The sequence below is a fragment of the Bos indicus genome, chromosome 15 (genome assembly GCF_029378745.1).
Source record: "Bos indicus isolate NIAB-ARS_2022 breed Sahiwal x Tharparkar chromosome 15, NIAB-ARS_B.indTharparkar_mat_pri_1.0, whole genome shotgun sequence".
Taxonomy (NCBI): domain Eukaryota; kingdom Metazoa; phylum Chordata; class Mammalia; order Artiodactyla; family Bovidae; genus Bos; species Bos indicus.
Window position 1 is genome coordinate 45528528 of NC_091774.1, and position 18201 is coordinate 45546728.

General features: G+C 46.4%; 2 protein-coding genes across 12 annotated transcripts in view; both read right to left on the bottom strand.

Moving 5' to 3' along the window:
• The window catches only part of PPFIBP2 (PPFIA binding protein 2), a 200269-nt gene extending 191969 nt beyond the window's left edge, over positions 1–8300 (bottom strand). For 3 of the 11 annotated variants that reach the window (XR_011570863.1, XM_070803725.1, XM_070803727.1), the window contains exon 1: positions 8088–8300. The gene's annotated coding sequence lies outside the window, so the exon portion shown is untranslated. The remainder of the gene's footprint in view (positions 1–8087) is intronic. The other 8 variants (XM_070803731.1, XM_070803734.1, XM_070803733.1 and 5 more) reach the window with 4 other exon arrangements.
• Positions 8301–11488: 3188 nt separating this feature from the next.
• Positions 11489–18201, bottom strand: part of OLFML1 (olfactomedin like 1) — a 30354-nt gene continuing 23641 nt past the window's right edge. Inside the window, exon 3 of the mRNA XM_019975544.2 lies at positions 11489–13298. Within this exon, the coding sequence (XP_019831103.2) occupies positions 12508–13298 (791 nt within the window). The 3' untranslated portion in view covers positions 11489–12507. The remainder of the gene's footprint in view (positions 13299–18201) is intronic.

An 18201-nucleotide genomic window follows, 5' to 3' on the forward strand; every position in this document is an offset into this window, starting at 1 on the left:
AGAGTCGGACACGACTGAAGTGACTTAGCAACAACAACAACAACCAACTTTATAGCAAAGTCTGCCTCCTCTGTTATTTTACGAATTCCTCTCTAGTCAATACTGGCTGGACAAAACCCTCTACAGGTAGATTTCAATACATGCTCTAAAACAGTCACCTGGCCCTAGAGAGAAGACTGAGTTATTTGGAATCTCTTACATCATGTCAAACTGAAACCTGCCTCTTCTGTAATCCTGTCTACCGTCACCACCGTGACTCCTCAGTCCTGCCCTCTGAGCAACACAGAGATGGCAGCTGAAATTCACAGTCACAACCCTTGTATTTTCTGTTTGTCCCAGGACCTTATAGGACTTACAAGTCAGGGATTCCAGTTTTGATGCAGTAAGGGGCTCTCTTCTACCTGCTCCCAAAGAGTGGTGCCCAGGGTACCACCTCCAGGTGTGGTCTGCCTTGGCCACTTCAGGGAAAAATAGGACGACCCCCTCCCCAGCAAGGTCTAAAGCCAGGACTTCTATTAAGGCAGCCAAGCTAAGCCAAGTTCTGTGGGCTTTTCTACGAGGCTGGGTGAAAATGCACGAATTGATTTTGGGAGCCTAAGGGCAGGACTTTGCCTTTACCCCGCCACGTCCCATCGAGCTGGTTTGAGCTCTGAGCTCTGTTTGTTGTCCTTGTCCCGCACGCTGGTGACTGGCCATCAGCAATCAGCCTGTCCCCTCACCCTGCCATGGACTCTTGCCTCCTGGACCTCCTGCTTACCTCCACTGTAGGAGTTACACCTGGAGGCCCAGACGATACTACTTGCCCCCTGAAATTTCATTATAAACCCTCTGGGTGATGGAACCCACTCCTCTTGACAGAGTCGATCTGCTAGGCTTCCTGAGCCAAGGAGGCTAATAATGCCACTTAGTACTTATGATGAGCCAAACACTGTAGCCAACATTTAATACACGTCATCATCTCACAACATCCAAATGAAACCGACCTATTATTGTTCCCATATGACAGGTGAGGAATTTCAAGCTCAGAGAGGGAAAGACTGGCTCAAAGGAACAACAGCAGGTCTGAGAAGAGCCAGGATTTAAATGAAGGACTGTCTGAGCTGGCAGAGCCCTCAGAGACAAGATAAGCCAAGTCCCCAGGGTGGCAGACACCCACCGCCCGCCATACCCTTGTCTGGAGGGTGGGTGAAGAGTCAGTTTCCTCATCTCCAGCAGCAGGGCAACACCTCTGTCAGAGGCTTTGTGCAGCTCCAGTGAGCCACGCAGTGAAAACCTAGCTGGCCGCACAGGGCAGTGGTGTCTGCTGTTACCGGGAGAGCGGCATTGCATCAAAGAACCAGATGTCTTGGCTGGTTGCGGGAAGAGCTTATGTAATAAAACTTTCTCATGACAAGCAGCCGAGGTCAGGTGTCAGAGCCAATAACTACTCCTTTGCTTTGGTAAAATGTCGAATTAAAAGAATCCTCCTTTCTCACCCGAATTTGAATTCTAACTTCTCCCCGCCCCCACCCTACACTAACCCTCATTCCTCCAGCCCCTCTCCCAGTTATTTACTGAATTTGAGTTTGAGACCACACATCCCAGGATGCCTGAGACAGTCTGGTCATCCCAGGATCACATCCAGCTCAGCATCTGCCTCCTTCTTTCGCTTGTGTCCCAGTTTGGACAATAAATTAAATTGAATATTCTGGAAACTTACACTCACACACTTTCCTTCCCTGGCACCTGTTCCCCTCGCATAAATGGGAATAACACTGCCCGCCTCAGGAGACTAGCCCTTTGTAAAAGCCACCAAAGCCAGAAGTTCCTCTCTGTCTTCCCTCTGGAGGCAGCTTTCTGAGGCCAGTCTACATACAGCTCTGTTTCATCCAGGAAGCAGTTCAGTGTCAAGCTAGCTGTTCATGCATAAACCTCTGATTTGGGGAAACACAGCCTGTTGCGGGAAGGAAACAGTTGCCCTAAGAGAGGAGTTGTCACGTGTGCATGCAAGGAACAAAAGTAACCTGTTCTTGGTCTTCCAAACCTGAGCTGTGGCTTTGCCCTTCTCTGCTCCCTTAGTCCCTATAGCAGATCCCCTGGCTCCTACACAACTCTATCTCTCTCTCTCTCTCATATACACACACATACCGTCAACACAAGGAGTTCCTTCTGGTGGGCTCTCTGGACCTTTCTATCAGGAGCAGTTGGGAGACGTTTGCTCAGAAGACCTCTTAGGACACCCCAGTGCAGTCATAGGAATGGTTCTCCTGGTCAGAGTGCTCCCTGCCCAGCCATAACTGAGTGGGCCATTCCAACCATGCTCACAAGGCACTGTGGATTTATGTCTTTAGCTGGGGTCTGGGTGGGGGTTCTGACTATGCCCACCAAAAATGCCCAGCGACCAGCAGACACTGGTGTCCCTGAGCCAGCAGAGCAATCCTGGGATTTGGGTTACTTCCTTGCCTACACCTGTCCTCATCCTGGGAGGAAACAGAGGTGTTCAAGAGCACAGCCCTGAAGGTGAGGGAGTGGCTGTGACAGGATCAGTTCCCCATAGCCTCACCCGGCTTGACAACCTCTTCCTGGAGGTTTGTTAGTAGGCCTGCCACCCACTCGACTCTGAATAAGCTGTTTCAGAGACAGGGACAACTCAAATCTCCAGTCTGCAATCTAGGGCTGTCACTGATACTTTAGCATGGGTGAGCAGGCTCATGCACACACTTTGGTCTCAGTAAAATACACACACACTCAAAACAAGATGAATTAGAAACTTGTCAGACCCAGCTACATAACTCAAAAGAACCAAGAGGCTTGCAAGTTTGACTCAAAGTTGAATCCCAGCGTTTCTTGTGTCTTTGTTTTTATTGGGCAAGTATCATATGCCAGGCAATCATCTAAAGGCTTCACATGTGTTAACCCAGCTCTGCCTTAGCAAACCGAGGTAACCACTGTGTCAGGGCAAAGGTAGGACTCATCCTGAAAGGCTGGGGAGCCTGGCCAGGTAGAGAGGTGTGGAAGGGAAAGGTAAGGAGGGGAGGAAATCCAACCTCAGGGCCACTGAGTCTCTTGGCAGCAGTGTAGATTCTAGAAAAGGCCTTCCCTCCTTAACGGACAGCTCTGTCCCTCACTCAACCATCTAAATCCCTGACACTGGCCCTACACATAGGTCTTTGCCTAGAAAAGGTTCTCAAGGTTGACCACCTTCCCCAGATAGGCATCCCCACCACCCTCACTCCAATACTACACAGGCAACCTCTCATAACTGTTTGGATGTGTCCCTAAAACTTGCTGGCAGTAAGGAGGGGGCAGGGTGGGGGATATTTGGGTCCTTAGAATACATCTTTCCATGGAACTGACGGATTGATGCTTGCATTCCCAGAAAAACCATTTAATACCCATGTACTTGCACTAAGCACTAACAAGTATAAGAGTGCTGATACCATAAAGCACTCCCTACTTCCCATCACCACAAAACAGAAAGATCTCATGAGCCTTCACACCCCCAGTGGCTTTGGCTGCTACAGACACTTCGCTCTGAGTCTTTGACCTTTAAGTCTCCAGCCTTAGCTGTTCTGCAGGCTGAATTTGCCCCAAACCTGGTCTCTTTCTCATTTTTCATTGCCTAATGGAGTCTCCATCTGGACTTTCCGATAGCGCTCATCTGTTCAAACCCACTGAGCTACATAGGACAGAACCCAGGGCCAGAGGGCCAGAAGGCCTGATTTCTGCCACCAGCAGCTGGGTGACCCTGGGTAGGTGTCTTTGGATGTCATCATCCTCACGGGTAAAAATATAGGGAGCATGCGAGAAACTACCCAAGGCTCCCTCCTGACTCCAAAGGGAGTCAACCACCCTCATCTCCCTTCCCCCTTCCAAGGAGCTCCTCCATGCTTTCATGCTGCTAACAATTGCTTCATTCTTCTCCCAGCAAACTAGCACAAAATGTCAGTGTCCAGTTTGACTATTTTCTCTCTCCCTCAAATCCCATCAGTCACCAAATCCTGCAGGATTTCTTGGCAAGCTCATTCACCTCTGTTCACTCCTCTCCACCCATTGACTTGATTTAGGTCCTAATCTACCGCAATGGGTTATTCCAACAGCACATTCTCATAAACCCCTCCCTGTCTCTCCAACCTGCCCTTCTTAGCCTGGAATCCTCCTGAAAGCACAGCTTTCACCTAGTCTCAAGGTCATCAACATTACATTTAAATTCTTTAACTTCAGCTTTCAAGACCTTCCAGGATCTCTCCCCAGCCTGAGACTCCAGCCTCACTTCTCCCAGAGTCCTCTCCCCATCTCACCCTATGACTCCAGCCCTGCAGGCCACTCATCAGGCTTGTCCTAGTCTTTCAGGTTCTGCTCTTGTTCTTTGCCTTATCTCCAGCACAAAACCATCTGCCTTTCCCCCTTTTACTGAAGGCAACACGGTAACACCACCCAGCTCAAGGCCCTCCTCTGCCACAAACTCTTCCTCAACATCTACTGAGAGTTGGGTGGAACATAAGGGCTGACGCAGCCCCAGGGCAGCTCAGAGTTTGGAGACGGTGTGGACAGAGAGACATGCAAACGATGTGCATTATGTACCACAGCAGAGATCGGAACCGGATGCTACAACAAAAATGACTTGGGGGTTGGGGAGGGAGAGATGTTTCAAGACTTTGATCTGCCTCCTGAAGGATTAGCAAGAGTTCATGCATCTTGCAGAACAGAGACAAAAGGACTTCCCAGGAAGAGAAAATAGTGTATGTTAAGGTAGAGAGGCACAAAATGTAGAAATTGTTAAGCTACTCGGTTTGGGGAACAGTGGAGATGCAGCTGATGAGTCAAATTATTGCCAGCCTCTGTGGAACTCTGAATGCCAAACAAGGATGGTATACTTTATCCCTTTCAGAGGCAAGCCTATCCCATCTTGTCTATACCTTCCATCTACAAATGTGTTACAGAAGCCAAGATTACTACACAACATGGAACATGATGACTAAAAGCACTGTGCACAGTGAAAGCTGTGTTCTTGTGTGCATAAATGTGTTTGTGACTGAGAGAGGAAATCAAAGTAAGACTTACAAGGAAGCACCGTAGTAAGGACTACCTAGGAGCACTAAATAGAAATCATAAATTTCCCGAAGATAAAGCTGAGAGTGAGCAGCACCCTGGAACTCTCAAAGCCTTGAGGCGATCTAGGTCTAATGGTAAACAGACGCTCTGAGATGGCATCTCTTAGCAGAGTACTCACTGCTTGAGAGATAAGAACGGCCCTCATGAAGATCTGCAAGACCTGGCTTTCAGAGTCTATAAAGGATACAGCCCGCCCTTCTGGGACCAGCAGTGGATTCTGCAGAAACGGAGACACAAAGGTGTCATCAAGTGTTGAAACCGAAGAATGATGCTAGGAAAACAAGTGGAACTGCTCTGAGGAAGGAGGAAGCAGGAAAAATAGTGACTCAGGAAAACACAAAGCTGCCAAGAGTTTCAGCCTAGTTGTGCCCACACCAAGTGATGACAGTGTGACATCTTTTTTTTTTTCCCTGAGTGATATTTCTTTAATGAGGGTGTTCAGTCTGGGAACTTAATAAACCTTTAAGTTTATTGCCTCAACATTTAAATGCCTCAACGGTGCTGTTCATATTAGCTATTCCTTCCCATGTTTTGCAAAAGGGGATCCATCAGATTTCAAGCAGGAGTGTCATGAACAAATCTATGTATCAGGAAGGAAATGTTATTGATAGCCAAGTGAAAAACAGCTTCCAAATATTACCGCAAATCTGACAGCCGAAAGGCTACGCCATTCCTTGTCCAAAGCGCAATTCTTTCAGGACTGTTCCTCCCTCCTCACTTCTCCATCTGGCCCCCTAGCCCACAGATTCTGTCTCTCTAGTCTCTCCTACCTGTATCCTCTCCGGGATCCAGCACAGGCCCTAGTCACTTCTATCTTAATTGATCTTCCACTGGGCTTGTCCAACCCCAGGGTCTCTCACCTAGCAGTTTCCATTTGGCCTTCATCAGAATCACAGAGGAATTTGGTAAAAACATGCCAGACCTACTTAATCTGAGTAATTTAAAAGCTCCCTAGGCAATTCTGAGGCTCAGCCAGGTTTGCAAACTTTTTTTTTTTAATCCTTGCTATAGATAAGTGAAGGGGCTGCACTGCTGAGAACTTCCGAGAAAAGCAGAATGTCAGGTTCCACCCCGACCTAGGAATCAGAATTTGCATTTGAACAAGATCCCCAGGTGACTCTTAAGCTTGTTAAAGGTTGAAAAGCACTGCTACCAAGTGTTGCCAGATCATTCATTCCACAAATATTTACTGGGTTTTCTCCACCGGGCTAGAGGTTTGGGAGGCTGAAAGGGTCAAGGGCCAAGGTCCCAGACTTTAAATTCAGAGAACCATCAATCAATCTCCTGCTTAAAAGCCATTATTGAGGCTCATGATTTCAAAGCCCTGACTTCTCCACCTGGCCTTCATGGCCCGCTGGGAACAGGTTTCTTCCTCATCACCAGCTTTATTGTCTCTCACTTGCCGCTGCAGCCAAGCTGGGCCACTTGCTACTTCTCAGGCTATGAAGTGCTTGCCTGCGTACACAGTTCTCACAGGGCAGGTCACACTCTACCTACCTCTGCCCGGAGAAATCCTTCAAGGTCCACCATGCACATGTCACCGCCTTCCCGAAATTATCCCAGGTTTTACACAATCAGATGAAAGATAAATTCCCACAACACTTTGCTCATACCTCCTTCATAGCATTTATTTCATTCTACTTGTCAGGCACCTGTAGCACATAGCTGACCCAGTAAAGAGACCATGATGCTGTTTATCTCTGTAGTAGCAATATGCTAATAACTGGCACATCACTGAATCTCAAGTTCAGTGAGATACTGAACTTGAGATTAATAATGTATTATTAATCTAACAATATGTATTATTGTTAGATTACTAACAATAATGTATTATTAAGTATACTAACAATACTAACAATAATGTAGTATTAAGTAATACTAACTATACTAACAATAATGTATTATTGTTACTAACAATACTAACAATGTATTATTAAGTAAAAATTATGAATGAGTGTAGTAAAATTTCACCAGTCCCCCTCATCTCCCACTTCAAAGTCACCTAAATATGAATTTAAGCAGATTACATACAGACTACCTAAGCCTCAAGTAAAAAAGAAATAACCCCTAAATCAAGTATTTTTTCACGTAGTACAAATAACAATCAAAGACTGAACACGCAGAAGACGAATTTTGTGTACAGCTAACTGCCTTTGTTAGGCATTAAACGTCATAGAATGCCAACATAAAATTTGGTAACATTGCAGATTTGTAGTATAATTGATTAAGGAACTGGGAGAAAGAGATATGAGACAGGAAGTGAACGAAAATATACAAAGGGAGACAAACATCCAGCTGCTCTAAAAGTAAAAATGCTCTGGATTTGTTTTTTAAGAGGACTAAATGCTGGCTAGAGTGCCTGTTTTGATCTTATGCACACTTTGGAAGCCCTGGTCTTTAAATATATAATCTTATTTTCATCTGAGGAACAAGTGAAGGTCTGGAGTCAGGATGTCATGAAGGAGAGGAACACAGAACCATCCCCGTCTTGCCGTCTTTTGGGACGCAGTGGCTTGAGGTTTGGAAAAGCATGTTGCATTTTCCCAATTACAGTAGAGTTGATTTCTGCTAAGGCGTTGCAGCTGGACGCACGCTCTGGGGAACACCGATTTGCTTGGGCAAAACGGACCGTAAGCTTCCCGACCACCTTGGGCTATCTCTCTAGACTACGCCGCTGCTCCAACCAAATGAGCAGAGCTCTGACACACTACACACAGCTGGGATGACCAACCACCCCGCGCATCTCCAGGGCCATCCCGGCACCTGTAGGGGCGCGGACAGTCCGTAGACTTCGGACAGGACTGGGAGGAGACGCGAAGCAAATCCCCAGGAGTTATATTCGCCTCCCAATCTGGCAAGAGAAGGGGAGGAGGGTCCCCGCCCTCGCGTCTGGGACACACTCGGCGATCTCGGTTCCTAAGGCAATTCCCCTGCGGGGGCTCCCAGTTCAGCCTGCGCAGTGGGCCCGGGGGACGTGGGGAGAACCCACTGACCTGAGTGTTGGGCTCCTCTCCGGACAGCTCAGGTGTGCGGGCCTTTCACTTGTCCCCCCCAACCTCCGAACATGAGAGCCGAGAAACGAGTAGCAGGCCACTGACCCACCGACCAACTAACCGACCAACCAGCGGACCGACCGGCAGCGGCCGCGTCCGGAGCCCACGTGACGGGGGCGGGGACCCACGGGAGACTCGGGAGGCTCGTCCCGAAGCGCCCGCTCCCAGACCGTCCCACCTTCCCCCGGGACCGCCCCTCTGCCACGCCCCCTCCCCTCTAGGCTCCGTGGCAGCCCGCAGGGACCCAACCGCCAAGAGTTCCAGTTCCTTAGCGACCTGCCTCGTCAACCCCGCCCCTTCAGACTTGCTCAGCCCCCGCCGGTCCAGCCCCAGCCCCGCCCAGCCCCAGCTCCGCCTCCTAAGACGACTTTACCATTCCCTTAAGCCCCGCCTCTCTCTGGCGGCCACGCCCCTAGGAGCCCCGCCCCTGCTCTTGTCACCTCCCTCTCCAGCACCCTTCCGGCCCCGGTTGACGCCTGGCGGTCCTGGGCTCCCGGTTCCCTGGGCTTCTCCAGCCCTCGAGCACCGTTCTTTGGCCATAGGGAATAAAAGCGAAAAGCAGAAAGGGAACTTGTGTCGAGAATTGCAAAAAGAGATGTCATAGAAAGAATGTTTTAGAGGCAGTCCCAGCTTCTGGGCCCAGGCGATCTAGTTCAAATTGAGGTTGGCCTGAAGGCAATCTCATTTCTTGTCTCTGAGCGCCCCCAGTTCGGAAGACTGAGTCACCCTAGAATCTGGCCGCTCTCGAACCCCGCGACCTGGAGTGGAGGTCCCTCTAGCGGTCAGCGTCAATCAAAGGCGCCGGCACCCGTTCTTGTGAACAGCTAGGGACAAATAGTCCTGTCCTGTGCCCAGCATTTAGGCGGGGGTTCCACAGGCACAACAAAAGCTTTGCTGAGCACAGGAATGGATTGTAGGATCGGGGCAGGACTGGGCCTTTGGGGACCTAGGCCAAGGCCTTCCGCCGGTGTAGGGCATGAATCCCCTTTGGTGGTACTGCTAGATTGTTGCCCTGTCTGCGCCCACAAGACTTGGTTGCTCAGTTCAGCGGATTAAAATCCCTGTGGGCCTCAGATGGCATCGACACCAAGGACTCTGGCATAGTCCCCAGCTCTGGCAGGAGTCACTATCTCCCTAACCTCAGTTTTTATCTACATTTCTACAGGCTGGATTGTTCATCAACTCCACAAGACACATCTTTTTTTATATTATCCTGAAGGTCTGAAATTACCAGTGTGCCCAGAAGACTTGTACATGCGAACAAAACTTAAGCCACCCTGGCAAACATGAGACTCTGGTCACTGCAGGAACCCGGCCAGAGGCAGGCCAAGGGCAAAGCCAGCAGAGGAAGGCTGGGGCCCACAAGAGTTGTGTTACAACAGGACACTCTTCAGTTCACTTTCACTTCCTTAAAATAGCAGCTCAGAGGCTTTTATAGAGGAGGCTGCCATGGTTCACACGAGTTCATGGGTGTTTCCAAATCCTACATGTTATTGCCCTAGGGGACCCGCAGTCCTCAGAAAATGATAGTCTGTTCTTTAGAACTATACATTACTTTTTAAAAATCATCTTTAAAAATGGTATAAGTCACAGACATTGAAAATAAATTCTGGTTACCGAAAGGGAAAGGGGAATGATGAATAAATTAGGAGTTTGGGATTAGCAGATACACACTAATATATATATATATATATATATATATATATATATATATATATATAATGATAAACAAGGATTTACTGTATAGCCCAGGGGACTATATTCAATATTTTGTAATAACCTACAATAAAAAGAATGTGAAAAAGAAAATACTGCATCACTTTGCTGTACACCTGAAACTAATACAACATTGTATATCAACTATACTTCAATTTTTTTTAAGTGGTGTAAATCACTGATTTTCCTGCTTATTCACACTTTGGGACCATTTTAGGGGAGGGAACTTAAAAATCACAGCACTGTCTGGTCCCTCCTCCAGAGGCTCTGATTGAATGGTCTGAGGGTATGGCTTGACATCAGGATTTTTAAAAGCTCCTCAGGCGATTCTTAGGTGCGGTCAAGTTTAAGAACCACTGGTCTAGATCTTAGGACCTTCAATCCTCAGTAAAATCCAACAAGAGGCCAGAACTGAAAAGTTCTTCTGAAAGAAGCCCAAGAAGTGTCCACAGACCTACATGATTACCCCTGGCTCCCAGGAAACAAAGTGCCCTGTTAACAGGGGCTTCCAGGAGAAAATGTCTTAACCTAAAAGGTGATTCTAGCTACAGAAATTTAAGGCATGAGAGTGGGTTGTTAGTGGCAGGTGTGCCCTGCATAACTGTCAAAGCAAAGCCTATCACAGATGAATGGTAGACAGCACACAGGTAGCCTCTCTGCGCCTCCAAAGCCACCATGTATGCAGGATTTATGAGTAATCCCACTCTGATTAATTCCCCTGCTACCCTCATCTGTGAGGCACATTCCTTTTCCCTGTGAAATAGGTAATGTTATTTTACCCATGGGGCAGCAAATGGCCCCCAATCCATGGAATGGGTAATATCACCACATTTATTTATTCATATCTGCCTCATTCCACAATGGATTTGAGCTCTCTGTACCACTCTGTTAGAACTGTGGGTAACTGTGCTATGTCCATGGGCTTAGCAATTCCATTCTGCCAAACAGCTACTCAAATGCTATGGGAAAGAAAAAGAAAAAAACCCCCACCCCTCTCTTCACTGCCTATGGTCCCAGCCTGGGCTTGGCAGAGTTGGAAAACAGCTGCAAACAGAGCAAACCCTCTCATGTGACCAACCTGGGAAGACAGAGGCCCCAGCACATGACACAGACTGGCACCACAGCCTGCACTTGTGACCTGAACAGCCTGCAGTGAACAATTACGTGGGAAAGTTTGAAGAAGCCCCTCCAGACAGGCCCAGGTGGTCTCTGTCCCCTGTGCCACGTGGCACGCCTGCTGTGGCAGGGAGTCCCTTGCCTGCTATTTTTCATCCATCCAGATTCCAGAATACTTACTGAAGGCCTCAGTGAGTTGGGGATTGTTCACTGTAAATCCAGGCACGGGCAGCACTCCCTGAAACTTTCATGCTGAGGGCATGTAGGCAAATAGAACCTGATGAGGTTTATTTGCTTAGGGTCACTTTTATTGTGTTTCAGGCAGGAAGAAAGAAGCAGGGGAAGGTAAGGCAAGATGAGTCTACAGAACGGTCCTCAGCCTTAGGCTGGTTTTCTGGAGGAAGTAGCTTTTCAAAGGCCTACAGGAGGGTCTTGTGCAGGCATGAAACTAGCTAAAGAGGCAGGCCGTTATTTTTAGGCTGAAATGATTAACAAATTGCTGAGAAAAGTTGGGTGAACAAACATATATTTGATGCTTCCTTGGACAATGACAAGATTATGGGCTTTGCGGTCTTTTCTAGCTCTTTCCTTTTGTAGCTTTGGTACTTTGAATGGCTCACCGAAACCCTCTGTCTATAAAGGCTTGTCCCTGTCTATCTCCTAAGGGTGAGAGGAGTTCTAACACAGATGCAGACACTTTATAACTGGAAAGTGGTATTCAAATGGTAATATTTTCACTTTCTTATTACGACCGCCTTGCTTGGTGTAGGGACAGTACCAGGGGAAATCAAAATTAAACGTCAACAAGAAATATTACTTTACACTATTGATACTATGTATAGAATAGATAACTAATGAGAACACACTGTGTAGCACAGGGAATTCTGCTTAATGCACTGTGGTGACCTGAATGGGAAGGAAGGCCAAAAGGGAGGGGATAAGTGTGTATGCAGGGCTGATTCATTTTGCTGTTGTACAGTAGAAACTAACACAACATTGAAAGCAAGTATACTCCAATAAAAATTAATCCAAAAAATAGTACCTTAGTTGGGTAGTGAATAATAGGAGAATATCAATAGGCAACTGTAAAAGAGGAAAGAGCTTGGGCAAAGGCCAGAGGGGAGAAAAGCCAGGAGTATGAGGGTGTGGCCTACATTTCTAATGGCTGAGAAGGTGAGAGTGGGGAGAATTATTAAAGTACATGCTAAAATGCTTTACTAAAAAGAAAAGTTTGGAAGTAAGCTGGATCAGGATGTGGAAGGCCTTGAGCACCAGGGCGTTGGATGGGTAATGGAACTTCCTGAAAATTCCTGAATGACAGACTGTCATCTAAGCTTTTAGAAGATACCAAAGGCAACATCATCTAGAAAAGAATGTATGTGCATCCCCACTTGCAGCCCCTCATCTCCCTGTGTGCCATTAGTGGGATGCTATTAATATATTAATACTATAGTATATTGCAGAGGGGCCCTGGCCCCCCATCCTGGAGCGCAGCATCCCTGGCCATCTCCCTCCCCACTGTAATGCATCACTGGAGAGGCTGCTTTCTCCTGGTCTGGAGTTTGTAAATCATCTGATTTCCATCATTCCAGGCATAGAGGTGCTTATCTCTGGGGTTGTAATGGATCATGGAGTGACTTCTTGGCCGCCTGGGAAAGAACAAGTTGGGCAGATTCTCTTCCATGATGGTGCCAAGAGGATCATAGACACAGGTGATGCGATGTGGGCCATGGCCTCCAGAACTGTAGACCACATAGAGGACCCCACACAAGAGGAACGAGGCTTCAGCGTCCTGGCTTCTGCATGGAGTGTCCCATGAGTGTTCTACTCCCAGCGTGTCAGGCTCAATTTTTGTGAGAACCAAATGGCTGCGGATGCCTGGCCCTGAGTGGATGGCCCAGAGCCCGTGCTCATCCACAGCCAGGTCAATGTAAGTTGAAGGGGAGTGCTGGTAGGCCAGGGCTCTGCCTGCTCCTCCAAAGAGAAGCATCCGGTCTTCTACAATCCTCTTTTGCAGATTATATTTGATGATCTCATTGGGAGTCCCTTGGCTGTGAAAAAATAGGAAACCTTTGTAGATCACTTGGCCTGTTCCCTGCCAGGAATGTGTTAGAATCAGCTTCCGGGGGGCTGGCTTGATGCTATCTTCCATGAAGGCCCGAATATTGGCAAATTCCCAGACAGTGTTGTTTCTGGACCCAATGAAGACATAAACCTTTGGAGAGTCACTGACAGCATCTTTCATCCAAGAGCCATCTGTGTCAGTCGTCTTCTTCACTATTTTCAGAGACTTTATGCCCATCAGCATATTGTCACAGCCTAGCCACAAAGGAGGAAAAGGAGAGGTTACTTTATGAACATATGAGATGTCTGCTTTTCTCACAGATTGCTTTTTTTTTCCCTTCAGTGTCTAATATTAAATTATCACATAAAGATCAGTCAATGATTGTAGGATTCAATGAATCAAAGATTTTAAAGAATAACTGAGTCTGTGAAGGGAGTTGCTGTCCGGTTATAAGAGCATTCATTAGTTAAGTTAATCAAATCAAGATATAAACAACTATTTGCTGTGTCCTAGGCCCTGTTCACTCTCCAGAGCACTTCAGGTGACGCACTGAGTATGGAAGCACCTAATTCAATTGTGTTTGCCAAGATTTTACTAGGTTTCTGCTGTATACTTAGCTTATAGTACTGTCTTAGAACAGTGCTAAGTACTAAGGATAACAATTATAATATCAACCCTACAACGTGAGAAGATGACCTTCCAGGAAGGATTCTGATTCTTAAACTTTCTAGAACATTGTTGTCATTGTTCAGTTGCTCAGTTGTGTCTGAATCTTTGAGACCCCATGGACTGCAGCATGCCAGACTTCCCTGTCCTTCACTATCTCACTAAATTTGAGTTTGCTCAAATTCATGTCCATTGACTCATTACTTATTTACTCATGAATGCATGCATGCCTTTAGTCAGCTGACTCTGGATACCAACAAAAAGCAAGATACTAAGCTAGGTGTTATGAGCTGGGGGTACAATGGGCTGGGGTACAATGATAAATTAGGCACAGTTCTTGCTTAATAGGTGCCTGACTCTAGATATAAAGCTTAAAATGAATTTTTTTTCAAAAAAGAGGACAGAGAAGAGACATATCATTTGATACAGGGGAGAACCTGCCTTTGAGTTAGCCCTTGAAAGACACCTTGAAGGACATTCTGAGAGGGGTAGGAGAAGCTTTCCCAATAGTTAACAAAATTGCATTTGGGAAAGTCCTTCAAACTTAGTGAAGTAGTACAGTTTTTCATCCAGTATAAGCTAAATCCTTTGTGTATAAAACTAGATGCATAAAACAAACTAGTTGAAACCTGCTCTGTGCCTGGAACCTTGAGGGTGGAGCTAAGGAATATGGATTTAATTCTCCAAGAAGGTAGGGAGCTACTAAAGCTTTTGAATAAGAATGAAACATGGCCACTGTTCTACAAGACTAATTAAGCTGATAGTCATGTGTACAGTAGACACATGGGAAAGAGACTAAAATCAGGGAAACCAAGCAGAAGGTATTTCTGTAATCCAAACAGGATGAAGGGCTCTAAACTAGGTGGAGGAAGATGGAGTAAAAAGAAGGGGCCTATATTTCTCTAGCTCCTCACTGCCACTCAGACTATTACTCTCTCAAAAAACCCTTCCTTCTTTGATCCTAGATCAATTCAAAGATCTGCCTCTGCCCTTGAGAGCTGTGTGTTGGTGAAAAAAATCTCACATTGGTGCCTACTGGTATCATTACACTAAGGGGTCTCCAACGTCAACTGAGCCCTAAATACTATACTGCTCTCCATGCTCAGCCCATCTTCCACATGGCAGCTATCTTAAAGCCCTCCTTTTGCCCCACAACTAGCCCACCGATCCTTCATAATAACGCCTTTGCAAACATAAATACTACTAGACGTGAACTTCCTTGACTTCCTGCTCCTCACTTATAGACTTTTTCTTCAACTCCTAACCTTGCTCCCCTCCCACATATCTTAGAAGCAGCCATGTCATTCCTCCTGTGAAGACTAGTTAGTTCACCTACACTCCTGTCTCATCCTTTCCTGCCTTCTAGTTCCCTCCATGAATGATCCCCCTTCCCATCTCAGATTTCTCCTTCACTACCAGTTCTTTAGCTTGTAAATATCAATTCTCCCACAATTAGACACCTTTTCCAACTTCCTTCACTCTACCATGTTATAGAACTAGACTCTCCTATAGTTTGTACTCTCTGCACCCATTTCTTCACCTCCCATTCTTTCACTTCACCATAACTTCACAAAAATGACCCTTTAAAGCATGACCACAGACTTCCTAACTGAAAATGTCAACCTTTTATGTCCGTATTTTAGCTGACCTTTCTGTAGAATGGCAATATTGATTAGTTCCTCCTTATTAAAGGTTTTTTTCTCCCTCGATCTTTTAAACATATATATATATATATATATTTACTTATTTCTATTATATTTTTTGGCTGAGCTGGATCTTTGTTGCTGTGCGGGCTTTTCTCTAGAGGCAGCAAGTTGAGGCTACTCTCTGGTTGCAGTGCGTGAGCTCTAGGGCACACGGGCTTTGGTAGTTGTGGCACACTAGCTCAGCAGCTGTGGCTCCTGGGCTCTAGAACACAGGCTCAATAGCTGTGGTGAACAAGCCTAGTTGCTTCCCGGCATGTGGGATCTTCCTGGATCAGGGATCGAGCCCCCGTTTCCTGCATAGCAGGCAGATTTTTTACCACTGAACCACCAGAGAAGCCCTCCCTTGATCTCTGTGTCACCACAGAGACAAATATCTGCGTTCATCAGGTACCATTTCATTTTCCTCTTCTCCAGGCACACGTTCGCAGCCTCCTTTGTACATAAGCTGTACCCATTGATCTATGTCCTGTCCAGTGGGATGTAGACAGAAGTGGTGTAAGCCGTTTCCACCTGGCCCTTACATCTGCTATCTTCAAGAAGACCTCAGGGTCTTGGGATTCTCACAAGTTAGAGAGAGATATGGGTCAAGATTAGATGAATGCCACTTGCCATTTTAGAAAAAGTGGGTCATCAATTCCAGTCATGAGCTTGTTGCTGGGACTGCCCTGTTTATGTCTGTTGTGAGATGGGCATGTCACAGAGGCAGGGTGTGGTGGCCTGACTAAAAGCATGAGAAATCCTGTATGTCTCCCTCCAATCCTGCCGAGGTCTATATCATAGGTAGGAGAGGAAAGTCTTAAAAAAGCACAGGAAGTCTCTAGGTCTCCCTCACTGACTGCTATAGGGTGAAGTGGTGGAGTGACAGTTGAATGTATAACAGTCTCTTGAAGAGAACTGAACATTCCAAGGGCCTCCGCAAATCCTTCCAAAAGCTTCAATATAAGAAACTGGATGTGTCAGTGGGTTGTCATTTTGTTCTTAATAAATACATAGGTTCTCCAGGCCAACTGGAGGCCAACTGGAGTCAGAGGAAAAGAAATATGGTGAAAGGAGAGAGAGTGGACACAGTAGGAAAGATGTATGGCCAGAGAAGTCCCCGAGGTGGAGGTGAGTAAGCATTTGGCAAACTGTGTGTACTGACAGCTATTTGGGAACCAGTCATGAATGACAAGGAAAAAAAAAAATCCAGAAAGATGGGAGCACAAAGAAAAGCAAAGGTGTTCTGCAATCAAGAGAAGAAAGAGTTTCAGGGAGAAGTAGCGATCAAGTAATCAAAGTTTATTGAGAAGTTGATTAGGATGAAGACCAAGAATTGACTCTTAGATTTTGCAACGTGAAGGTTGTTGGTGACCTTGAGAAAAGCTGATCCAATGGAGCAGGCAGGGGGATTTAGACCTGTGGAGACCTGGAGCTGATCTGAGTAGCTTAGGGCATAATTGGAGGTGAGGAACCCTACCATAGTTCTTTAATCAATTCATCACCCACAATAACCGTACCTTCTTTTCGTTCCTCAAGCTTCCATCATAGCCTCCTCACTCTCCTAGGAAGATCTCACCTCTGATTTCACTAAGAAAACAGATGCAATCAGAGAACAATATCATCTCTGGTATGGATTACTGCAATAGCCTCCCACACTTCCATCCTTGACCTCAGAGGCCACTCTCCACAGCTGCCGAAGGTATCTTTGAAAAATATAAGTCAGATCATTTCCCTGTCTGCTTAAAACTCACCAGTGACTTCCCATCTGACTCAGAGTAAAGCTCAGCTCTACCTTCCTGGCCATCCGGGGCTGCCGGCCCACTGCCTCTCTGCCTTGATTTCTGCAAACTCCCCTACTTTGAGCATTTTGTTCAGCTACACTGGCCTCCCTGCTGTGCCTCAGACTGTGCCAAGCACACTCCTGCCTCAGGAAATTGGCACATTTTGTTCCCTCTGATTGGAACCCTTTTCCTGAAGATAACTACATGCCTTCCTCCCTCGCTCCATTTAGGTCTGCTCACAAATGCTCCCTCATTATCAAGGTCTCCTCTGATCACCCTATTAAAAATGGCAGCCCCCTTGTCCAGCTCCGCACAACCCCCTTACCCTAGCTCATCGTTCTCCCTAGTGCTTGTCATCTTCTCTCTGATATATTATAAATTCATCTGTTAACATATTTATTGTTCAGCTCCCCTCAATAGACCATAAACTCCATGAGGGCATGAGCACTGTCTCATCTGTTTCATTCACTGCTGTGTATCTTGCCCCTGGGATTGCAACTGGCACATAGGAAGCCAGTGTTTGCTGAATGGATGAGTTTTCCAACTAACCAATCTATTAATCAATTTCACATGAACCCACACTATTTGCCTTCCCTCCTGCTCTCTTTACTTTTGCAATGAATCTTGTTCCTCTCACCAACACAAGGGCTTAGCACCTGAAATTACCTCTGTTCTCCTGCCCAACAGTCTCTTCCTCCCCCTCTGTAAACAAACAGGTTACCAGATCATCTTAGAAGCTTTCTAGTGTGACCCCATTTCTCTGCTCCACTTTATAATAAAATTCCTTAAAAGAGGAGGTTCCTCACCTCCACTTACTCCCTAAGCTACTCAGATCAGCTCCAGGTCTCCACAGGTCTAAATTCCCCTGCCTGCTCCACTGGATCAGCTTTTCTCAAGGTCACCAACAACCTCCATGTTGCAAAATCTAAGGGTCAATTCTCAGTCTTCATCCTAATTAACTTTTCAGTAAACTTTGATGACCTGATTGCTACTTCTCCCTGAAACTCTTTTCTCTCTTGATTATA